The 12,501-nt window shown below is 37.4% G+C and overlaps 1 protein-coding gene across 1 annotated transcript in view; it reads right to left on the reverse strand.

Annotated features, from left to right (window-relative positions):
- The window catches only part of MREG (melanoregulin), an 804,260-nt gene that overhangs the window by 177,425 nt on the left and 614,334 nt on the right, over positions 1 to 12,501 (reverse strand). Inside the window, exon 4 of the mRNA XM_044075691.1 lies at positions 8,892 to 9,055. Coding sequence (XP_043931626.1) covers positions 8,892 to 9,055 — 164 coding nt within the window. The remainder of the gene's footprint in view (positions 1 to 8,891; positions 9,056 to 12,501) is intronic.

Genomic DNA, 12,501 nt, shown 5'->3' on the forward strand with positions numbered 1-12,501 from the left:
TGAAGAACATATAAACTTTTACAAGGAATAAATATGTTATTATTCTATTAATCATATTTTCATTACTCTTCTCTCCCTGCCCTCCCCCACCCTTTACCCACTACATAATCTAAATAGAATGTCATTGTTTAAACAAAGAAAAGAAGAAAAGGAGAAAAAAAAGAGAAAAAAAATGTATCAAATTACTGACCTTACTTCTCTTTTTCAGAAAGAGAAACAAATTGAATAATAGCTTGTTATTAGTTCCTCAGATATTTTGACTGGTTATGAAACAAAACATTTCTTTGCACACAGAGAATAACTTTGATTAAATCTTTTTCAGAATATCTGTGGCTTTCTGGAAATGCAGGAACTATATTTAATGAGATTAATAATGAAGTAAAATGATGAGAGAAAAAAAAACATAGAACAAATCATTTGTTTTTTAGTCTCTTCTTCTTCTCTGAAGTCTTCCACGAAGTTTCAGTTGCCAGTCTCTTTAATGAAGGACTAGCCCATTCCATTTCCTCTATTTTATCCAAAATCTTATTTTTTTTGATAAACAGTAAAGCAGAGTCTAAGTCATCAAAAATTTTAGGACCATCAGGAAGGAAGATTTTTAGCTTGGCAGGAAACAGAAGGTATGTTTTAAACTGTGCTTTTTTAAGCTCCCTTATTAGTGGCAGAAAAACTTTTCTTTTAGCAATTACCAAGGAAGAATAGTCATTGTCAAAACGCACAGTTGTCTCATTAATCTTAACAGGAGGTTTAGCCCAAGCAGACTTAAGAACCATCTCTTTATCAAAAGATGATAGAAATCTAACTATAACTGATCTAGGATAGTTTTTGTTAGAGTTAGTATTAGCTATAGATCTATGTGCTCTTTCGATACCAAAAGAGAATGCTTCTGGTAAGTCTAAAGTTTTAGGGAGCCATGTTGTTAAAAAAGAAGTAATATTGTTACCTTCAATATTTTCTGGCAGTCCAAAAATCCTAATGTTATTGTGCCTAGATCTATTTTCCAGGTCATCCAGCTTTGTTTGTAAATGTGTATTTTGTTTCAGCAGAAACTCAATGTTGATTTCCTCTTCTTGGATTCTATTTTCCATGTCATTCACAGCTTCTTCTATGCCTGTCATCTGGATCTTCTGTTGTTGCAGGTCTATATGTAACAAGTCTATTTGTTTTGTAGTTTTTTCTATGAAGGTGTCTATTTTAGTATCCATTTTATCCATCTTAGCAGTAAGTTGCTGGATTATAGTTATCAGAGACTGAAGTTCTTTCTTGATGCTGGAGTCTTGAGAATTTGTCTTACTGGAACTCATTTAATACTGATAAACTGACAGGAAAATTTCCAAAGTGATTTCTGACAGGAATATTGTTAAAATTTCCTTTCTTTTTTAGATATAGTTCAAGAACTATATAAAACAAACATGTTTAGAAAGAAAATTACTTCAAAAATTAATTTTTTAAGTAATTAATTCCTGTCAATGTAATGAAATTGGTGGAGCTGAAGAAATCTGCTGCTATCCTGTGTTCATCCTTGGCCACGCCCCAGGGATGTTCTTGAATACAGATCATGTACACTAAGTGTAGGTGTTACTGAATCTGGCTCAACATCTTAACTGATCCTGGTCCTGCACATGCTCATCACCGGTTAAGACTTTGTATTCACCGTATGAAACGTGTATGATACGCTCCAAATACTCATAGGTTCATAAGTAGGTACTAGGCTATCATTCAAGGGCCTACATAAGCCTAGCCAGGAAGGTTCCATAGCTTACATCACCCAAGAAAGTTATTTTCCTGTGCCACTGTCCAGCAGAGACACAGAAGTGATCCCCGGGGTGTATTTCCTATTTCCCATCCAGTCATCAAGATTTTTCTTGAAGAGTGCTAATGAAGAACTTTGCTTAACATAGATGGGTAGCTTGTTCTAGAGTATAGGAAGTCTCTGGAACAGGAATATATCCCTCCAGCGTGTCCTGTTTATTGTTGTGACAAATTTAGGTCCCTAGAGCATGTAGCTCGGAGGGATTGGGATTTCTTTAGGTGTAGCATGTCCAACAGCTATGGGTTTGACATAGCTTTATATGTTAGGCAGAGATCACCTTGGAGTAGGCGATATATTGTGAGGTACTTCAGTGGCCCTTCCAGCTGCTGCAGATGTCTTGTGAGGTACATTCCAAAAGGGGCGTTGTATTCTATAATGGGTCTAATGAGTGACAAGTAGAGGGGAACAATGACCTCTTTTTTCCTGGATGAGAACCCTTTTATGATGAGGTTTGCCACGTAGAAGGACTTCCTGACTACTGTGGTGATGTAACTATCAAAGGAGAGACTATTCTCCTTAAACAGAATACTCTCAACCTCTTAATGAAATGACAGAAAAATCTTTGTACATATTTGCTGCCAGTGCAATCAACTAAGTTGCATGTGGGCTTTCTCTTTAGTAACTTCTACCTCTGTAAAAATCATAGCATGTATAAATGTATCTACTGTATATGTATAAATGTAAATAGAAATGTAATTACTTTGTGTTTAACTGGAATTAAGTATAATCCAATAAACAAATGGTGCTTTTCTCCCCAGGCCTCCACTGAAAATGGGTATTACCCAATTAGACTTTCCTGGTAAACAAAGACAAATAAATAAATAGATCACTACATATTCCCTACTACATTCAGAATCCTCACTCCTATCTTCTTTCAGCCTTAGAACACATAAGTGACCCTTTCTCTACCTTGTGCTCTCAGTCTACCTAAGCCTGTCCACCTCACTCTCTGTTTCTCCCCTCTCTATGATCCACCCCCTATTTGCACACAAAGTACAATCCCTTACCTCCTGTTGAATCTAAATTCTACACTCTCCTGACCATGCTACCACCCCCTTACTTTGTTCTCCTTCTTGTTGACTACATTCTACACTCTGACCATGCTAGCACTCCTCCTTACTTCTGTTTCCAGCTTTAAACTAACATTTCCATCTTATTAACACCCTCTGTACTCCCTGAACCCCTTTACTCCTCAGCCTAGGTGCGGTCATAGGCTGATCCCTGCCCTTACTTCGCAACCAATACAACTTTATATTCTTTGTTTCCACCTTTTCCCTTCAGCATATGTGGCAGTTAGGGTTATGTGTCCCTTTCATTTGTTCGAGACTGAACACAACTATCCATCTCTTTGTTACTCTCCTTTCCTTTCGGCCTAAGTGGCAGTTATGGTGCTCCTTCCTTTTCTCTTAGCTTCCCTCTACACCCCCCCGCTACACTTTGCATCATATCCTTTTCCTCTGAAACATTAGGATAAAGTTAATGGCAGTGTTCCATTCTTTCCTACCAGGTTTATCACCAATTAAACTTTTTCAACATACTTCTCAGTACTTAATCAATTACTATATTTTCTCTTCTTGCATACCTATAGCTCTCTCATACATTACACACTTCTCTCTGGAATTACACTCCAGACTATATTAATAAATATCTCTCCAAAACATTTCATAACACTTAGCATATACAGCCTTACCTCTTCAATCCTCCCATCACTTCTTAGCCATTATACAGTTACTATGTGTTCACCTTAAACTTTAAATTAGTCTAAAATATTTGCAGGTTACTTGTTCACTCTGTCCCACACTACTGTCTCCATTATCACCTCTCAATAAACTTGCATACAATTTTCTGCTTAGCAAAAATGTTCTCCCTTTGCATGACCACCTTACTATTCTACTATTATGCCACCTCACAAACAAGCACGTATCACCCCTAAAACACTAACCTCCACGCTAAGCTTTTCTACACACCACACAATACAACCTTCCCCAGTGAATATTGCTCCAAACTCATTTAATGTTTTACTCAAGTCATCCTATTACTAAAGCAAAAATAAATATAGATTAAATATCTCCTTACTAAAACTTTCACACACCCACCTAAACTGTAAAAAGCATCATACAGTGTGGGGATAGCCACCCTCTCCCTCCTGTCTCCTCCCCCATTCCTTCTACTTTCCCATCTCACAGGTTCATAGGTATGTAATAGGCTAGCACTAGCTGTCATTAGGAACCATTTTCAGCCTAACCAATTTCCCTTCTGGTGCCTGAATTAACTTATCTCATTTGGTGTTCACCATATGATCAATAATTAATAATTATATATTAGTCTTGGTGAAAATAAATGGAATCATACCACAGACAATTTGAGGGGACCCATGCATGAGATACAGCATCTCCAATGCCTACTTCCCTTTCTCATGAACAATTAAATATTTCCATAAACAAATCTCAGCATGTTAAATAAAGTTACCAATTTCCATTTCTGGATCTCAACACTTACCAGATATTGTTGTAGTTACTAAAAAAAATGACAGAAATCTGAGATAAAAGACTCAGAAATCCTGCCCCCAGGCCAGCAGCACAACTAGAGTGGGGCGAGAGGGGCAACTGCCTTGGGTGCAGTCAGCTAGCTGATCTGGATCCCTCTTTAATGCAATACTGTCTTTTAAATGGCAGTACTGCATTTGTACCCAAATGTGAACAATGTAGTAATCCTTGTATGGTCTAAACTATAGCAACTAAAAAAAGACAATTGTGTTTTAACTAAAACCTGAGCACTATAGAACTCCTTGCAGGTAGGGTTATAAACTGCAGCAACTGTTTGCTACAATGTAACAAGCAGTTTGCTACAGTTCAAAAGAAGAAAAAGTTTTTTTCATAAAAAAATGAAGGTGGAGGGTCAGGGGGCAGGGAACAGAAATGTGAAATGAATGGCTCTGTCAGTAGAAGGAATTGCCTTTTTTTTTGCTCTTCACTGAAGAGCTGGGGTGGCAGCGGGGTGGGGGAGGGGATTTTAAATGCCATTAGCTTATTACAGTAAAGTGATTTTTTTTTTTAATTCTTCAACAGAAGAGCTGGGGGGCATGGCTCTAACTGCAATAATCAAAGTGAAGTGTTTCTCTTTTTTTACTCTACACTTGAAGAGCTGAGGGGTAGGGTGCTGGCTCGTGACACTGGAACAGGGTGTTGGCTGAGCAAGCTCTGCTTCTGACCTAGGCAACAATATCATTCAATCTAACAGACTACATAAAAAGCAGGCAGTGTGGCTATCTTCTATCTCAACTCTCTGGCATTCTCTCCTTTTACCAAAACCCCACAAAAAAATTCGACATTGCAGAGTTGTATCTCTTCTCAAACTAAATAAGCTAAAAATTCTCTATGTAATTAGCTATATTCAACCAGGTAATAATATTCCAGTTCTGAAAGATATCCTACATTGGCTATCAAATACTATTCATAAAAAAATGGTTATTCTTGGAGATGTCAAGATTAACTGGCAAATCTTTACATCAAATCATTCCACTACTATTAACTTACATGGCTTCATGTAACTACAAGTCCAAAAACTGTGGCTCCACTTTAGACTGGATCCTGGTCTCTGATCCTAGCAAATACAGTTCCTCAGGTACCTTCCCAGACTCCCTCAGTGATCCTTCTCCTCCTACATAAATAATCAAATTTATCTCGCATCACCCCAACACCACCTGTACAGGGAGCCCTACAACCTTTCACAATTTGACATAAATGTGTTCACTGACCCCCTAACAATCCTTTAACTGGTCCACTCTCAACACTCTACCACTAGATGATGTTGTACATACATTTAATACCATATTTTTTAATTCTCTAAATGACTTTGTACCCTGGAGGAAGACAGTAAAGTTCAGACATGTCCCCTGGCTGTACTACTGTCACAACAGAAATCTGATCAATAGCAGAGAGAAAGCCTGGAAAGTATGGTAGAAAGCCAATTCTTCTCAGAACCTACAACACTAAAAGAACTATGCAAGCACAGAAAAACACAACTCTTTAATGATAGGATATACCAATATGATCCTCAAAACAAATACATAATCCTAGAACATTCTGGTCCTCCATAAAAAAAAAAAAAATATTACACACAGTGTCCCAGCCTATGCCGCAAACTTTCACCCTTAAAAACAGCTATTAAAATCTTCTCCTACATCAAACTGTATTGCTAGCCTTACCTCAGACTCCTCTCAAGTCTCCTCAGAATCAATACTTCCTCATCAAACAATCCACTGTTCACTCCAAAACTAGTCTACCTTGTATATTTGGCATCTATTATAAAACACAAGATATGCTCACCCCTCTGCAGACAATCTGACAAAATTGCTCTTCCTGTGTCAGTTATTATCAATAGAGGAATACTATGTTCCCTCCCTCTGGAAGAAATTCTATACAATTCTCCATTACAACGGAGGGAACTCTAACAAATTCACCATTTTTAGACCCATTGAATTTCTGTCCCCTTTCTCAACACTGGAAAAATGTATACATAAACAACTTCATCATCATCTTCAAGAAAAATTGCTTACCCTAAATCAACATGCTTTTCAGCCAGCTCATAAAGCAATAGCTGCCCTTGTATCCTTTGTAGGCCAGAGATGACATTTCTCTCATCTCTCTTTTTAGACCTATTCAAAGCTTTCATTAGTGTCTCTCACAACAAACTCATGTCTAAAATGTCTACCCTGGCTTCTCTGTCAACTAAGGTTAAATGGTTTTCTAACAACTTGACACACATATATCCGCCAGTGACATGGCTCTCAGGGACTTCCCCTTATCTTCAAGTAAATACTGGTGTCCCACAAAATTACATTCTTGGCCCTCTCCTATTTAATATTTTCAGAAACAATCTTTATACATCTTTTCAACAAGCATCACTTATACAATACGCTGATTATTCCACTCTAATCTGCTCTAACAGCCGATCCCAGCTACAGGGTATCACTCAAGATTGTTTTAACTCAGTGGAAAGCTGGCTCAGTGACAATCAAATTCTGATGAATCCCCCCAAAAAACAAACTATTATTCTTCCCTAAATCTCATATCCATGCGGAAAAAAAACCCTTCAAAATATCCCCCCTATACAATATGATAATATTAAAGTTGTTTCTCATACTAAACTCCTAGGTATAACAAATAGATAATAATCTAAAGTTTAATCTTCACATATAAAACTGTATAAAAATCACCAAAATTATGTATGCTTTATAGAGCTAAGAAATTTTATACAAACCATACTAGAACTCTAGCCATCACATATATTTCAGCTTTTCTTCTTTATGGCTCTCCCATTCTCGATCTACAGTCAACTTTAAAAATCCAAACTAGACCAATGCAATAATAAAGTTGCAAAAGATGCAGCCAGTCCTGAACTACAAAATGAACCTGCACCTGACCTAAGTGTCATGTTTAATCATAGCCTCACCTCAGGCTTCGTGCCCACTAAGTGGCGCGCAGCTACAGTTATCCCAATCCACAAGGGGGGATCCACCTTGGATCCCAGGAACTACTGTCCCATCAGTCTGATGAGCCTGCAAAGGCATCGAATGCATTATCCAGGTCAGATGGAGCCATGAAAGCAAATCAGCAAAAGTTTTTTTTTTATGTAGAAGGTAGGGTCCTACATCCCCCCCCCCCCATGCAGAGGGGAGTTTGCCTGTTGTCACCCTGTAACTAAAAGAACCAACTCTGGGGCTACAAAACTTTGGGTAAAATATACAACTTTGAGAAGCGCCAGTTTGCTTTGCTGGGTTTATCTGAATTTTAGGAATACTAGGCAAGCAATCAGAAGGACCATAACATGTCTAGCCGTATATACTTTTAAGTAGACACTTAAAGGTTCTTGTCACCCTTCAGAAGTACTTAACAGTGCTCACCTCCCAAATCAAGCAAGGCCATACATAGCAACTCTAGTATACGTTTATGTGCATCCATTCAGTCATCAAGTCTGGATTTAAAGGCAGACAAAGCAGTATTTTGTTTGACCTGCAGGGGTAACTTATTCTATAAGTTGTGAATACTTTGATTCAGAAGCCTCTCTCTCAGGAAGTCTTGTTTATGTGTTGGTGTTAAATTAAGTTCCTAATACAAGAGTTTGTAGAGAAACTGGTTTTGTGAAGAAATAGGCCAAACAGAATTCTGTTTTTCATGGATTTTAAGGGGTGTTATGTTAACCTAGTAGGAAAATCACTGCAGCCTTCCCAGTTAAGTAACATGCTTGGATTTGTTCATATCAAAGGGGCAATGCATTGGATCTTGAGGACATTCCCTTGGAAATTAACTGGGCCAGACAGAAGGATTTCCTCGCTATGGTAGAAAAATGATGAACAGATGATAGAGTTATGCACACAAGTCTCTTATGGCTGTATCTGACAGAAGAGGAGTACCAGTTGTATGAAGTGGGAACACTACTATGTTGCAGTTTTTTTTTCACATTGTGCGTGAGATAGTTCAGTACACCAGGTTTGTGTGTGTGTTCCTGTCTTTTCAGGGGCAATTTAGTATTAGTGGAAGAGGGGCTAACAATGCTTATAACGTGATCTGATAGTAGATACAGTAGCAGTCTAAATGCACAACTCACTGTGTGCCTTAGATGAAAGAGCTAATATATGTGGAAGAGTACAGAATATAGAAGCAGTGATTCTATTGAGGTTTTAGGTATGACTGAGAGCTACCCCTTTCACATATTACATTTCCACACTTTTAAGTTCTTAATGGATAAATAATCCCATTTTTTGTGCTAAATTAATATTTATGTACATACACAAAATATACACATGAATAATGTACATGCATGAGAAGGGAAAACACTGTAGTGAATTATTTTGACCTTTGTCCCCTCTAAACATTCTCAGATGCATTGCTATACATAAAGGATGTGCTAAGAAATGTAGCTTATTTACTTCACCACCTACCACTCCCTCAAATGAAAATTCTGCCATTTCTTTTTTTTTTAATCTAGTAATTTGTACAAACGTCATCAATAAAATATAATGAACAGGTACTACAACAGCGGCAAACTGCATTTACTATAGAGCTCCTTCTCTTACCATAACGATGAGGTATCTTTCTAACAGATCGTAATTACTGGGGAAAATGCTAGTTTCCAGAGTCAGCTTCAGGAGGAATTCATGGGCTTTGTTTATATTCTTTGCATCACATATGGTACTGAGTTTGGTAACAGACAGCAAGGACTCAGCTTCTTTCTGAAACCCTGAAAAAGAACATGAAAACCAAAGAATGATGAAGGTCAAATTTGCTTAGTAAAAGCTACACACTTTAAATTGTGGTAGTCAAGGTAACCACAAGTACCATTATATACAAAACATTTGCTACATGAATGTTAAGCAACAAATAATAAAACAAAATGAAATAAGTAACAGACATAACCTATGACAAGTGAACACAATAAATCCATAACTTTTGTATCCCACAGAATTCTGCTCTGGATTTGAGTTATAAACTAGTAACTCAGGGAAAATGAAGTATTCCGAAATCTAAAATAGTCAAAGAATTGAAACTGCTGCAGCAGGTTTGTGAATCTGGGAAATTTTTGTTAAAACCCATAAAATACTAATGCTATGGAGCAAGTCCTATCAGTGCATGTTTACTGCTGTCATTCTTGTCATGACAGAACTCTTGCTATAAAATCAGCTTTTCAGATCTAGCACTAAAGAATAATCTCTTAGAGCTGTTCCTTAAATCTTCTAAATCACTCACTTCCATTCTCAAACTCTCTCCTTGCATTGTACAGTAACTTTACCCGAAGACAGCATTAGCCTATCAACTTCTTACACCCTTACAGTGGAAATGCATATGCCAGTATACAGACTGCCTACCTTCTTTATTCATGAATACTGGCTGGCCTTTGGTGGTGCTGGAAAGGTTGCAATAATTTGCAGCAGTGTATTGTGCATTTACTTGTGATACTGTATGAAGTGGTCGTACAGCTAGTACTAAAGAGCTACACTAACAATATTACAATAGGTAGTGTTCTCTGTGAAATGATTAATTATCTATGGAAATGCATTAATATTCTATGTACTCTGCAGCACTTAACTTTAATGTGATTATTTACAATACAATTTGCATTGCAGATGTCATTAAGCAACACAGTTAAAACAGATTTTTTTACCAATGACCTGCCTTCATAAGTTTAGAAATCAAAAACTGTTGTCTTTATGCTTGTATGGCACTTTTCTCCACAGGTCTCCACTGAAGACAGGCTTTGCGCAGATGGACAGATCTAGTGTAACACATAAACAATCAAATCAGCTCATGAAGCAAAGCTAAGCATTTTGTCCTTCCCTAAGGCTAACGCTTAAGCAGAAATCCATTGCAGTAGAGTAGGTTACATCTGGATTTATTTCCAGCTAATTTGCTTTTGTCCCGAGGGTATCAAATGCTCTGGCTAGGAGAGAATAAACCCCATCATAACCCATACTTTTATGTGATGGATAATTACACTGTGTGTAGACTTTCCATTTTTCAATACCAATAGACTGTTGGGAAAGGAAGCTCAATGGATTGCCCTAAACTGGAATCAGCCTGGCTGCACATCCAAGTTATTTTATAAAGTAAGCTGACACAGAATTTACTTATATGAAATGGTTTCAACAATTTGCTTTGTGGATCAGTTTTATGAATGTGACATATTTCTGGACACGTTTTTAGGACACTATTTCACTAGTACCTACACTGATGATGATGATGCAGTTTATCCTGTACACTAAATCTGTGCTGTGTTAATATTTTATTCTCTGTAATTAGACCTCATTCTCAGAATGCTGCTATTGGAGGTATGTAGCAATATTTTGCATACAATACCAAATTACTCCAGCTAATGAGAAGTTCATTTATGTTTTGGTTCTACTGCTGCAACATCCTGAAAACTCATTATCAGAAATTGTATTTTAATTACATCTGCAGAAAACTACATAGTTTTACAAAGAGTACATCTTTCCCATGGCTTCACTTAGCAGACACACATAGCGACCTGTGTGCTACTACAGATGCTGAGATGCCAGAGTATAACAAATAAATGCACCCTCTATACAAACATCACCTTCCATGATGTCACGTCAGGCAGGTCACACCTTTAATAAGCTTGGAGGGGCTGCCCTTAATAACAAAACATACCTCACACTAACATATGCTTTCTGTACAAGAATCTGTACAGTATGACACTAAATAATGCAACAGAGTAATTCCAAACTCTGTTAGGTTGTTATTTCAGTTTGAAACAATGTGGTTCATGCTCCAAGAGTCTGAGGTTTCCAGATATATACACTGTATAGGTCAGATGGATTAAAAAAAAAAACTAACCAGGAGGTGCAACACAATCACAGCATGGCACAATCATTGAATGAGGGATAGTGATCCAAGGAATGGTCCTGGGGCAGACAATTCAGGCACTAAATTGCATATGCATTAAGTCATATCACAGGCATATGGGAGAGTAAACTCACAAGGGGAGAGCATAAGGGACCGCATGGTGATATGGATCACACTTCCCCATCCAGAGGGATAGGTTAAGACCTGTAATATATACCCTCCTTGCTGGGATGTTGGTAAGGGCACAAAGTATCCACATGGCTGCCTGAATGATAGCCTCTCTAGGTGGCTCTCACCCTGTGCTAGGGATACCTAGTATGGGGCAACAAATGGGCTTTAGCCCAGTTGGAGGAGGCTTGATGGTCAACAATCATGGGACTAAAAACGTATATAGAAAAAAATGATCAAATGAAATTCAGCACATATGTAACAAACATCCTGGATGTACACACACACACAATTCTAAAAGGTGTTCTGGACCATCAACTGAACCATATGTGTCAACTAATAGTGACAGGGAAATGTTAATGTAGGTGCCTAATGCTTTACCAGCACTACAGCAAAAAGCAAAATTTCACATAATGCAAGTACAACATTAGATTAAGGTAAACAGGTTCAGCATATTGGATACTGTTAAAGATTTAGAGGTTCTACATTTTGAGTAGACCCTCTAATTTTTTCTATCATGCAGTTTTACTAGACTACTTCAGCAGGCATTTAAAATCAGCAAGAGAGCATGACTCGTGGTCCTAGAGAGGATAACATCAGTTTTCTGTCAAGTGTGCATTTATGTATACATGCACATGCACATTACTTGGTTATCTTGACACTATATATTCTTTAAAACATACAGATGTGACTTGACACCAAAAAGTGGGAACTATGACAAAAGCAGTAGAAAGTAAAGTTTAGCTACTGTTGCTATTTTTCATTTTATTCTGACACATTAGACTTACTGCATTAAAATGCTTTCTGCTACATCTTTTACTGGACAAGCTAAGGGGATAGCAATTCAGCAGCAAGACTGAACAAACCACACACTGATTTACTCTGCCATTAAGTTCACATTTCATATTTTTTATTAAAGTGAAATGAATTCATTTTTTGCACAGTTCAGTCAAGAATCTTGCTATTGTGTTCCAATAAAGCACCAGCATATTTTTTTACTTTACTTCTTCAGCTTTTTGGTCAAGATGATGATTCAACAACTGGCAACATTTCTGAAAAAGCACAGAAACCTCATAGAAAATGGATGTCATTACTTCAACACTTTAATTTGCAGCTCACTGTGAATGGACCTTTAGTTAAACCAGCAAAGATGCAATA

The sequence above is a fragment of the Protopterus annectens genome, chromosome 6.part1 (genome assembly GCF_019279795.1).
Source record: "Protopterus annectens isolate FY-2018-M chromosome 6.part1, PAN1.0, whole genome shotgun sequence".
Taxonomy (NCBI): domain Eukaryota; kingdom Metazoa; phylum Chordata; order Ceratodontiformes; family Protopteridae; genus Protopterus; species Protopterus annectens.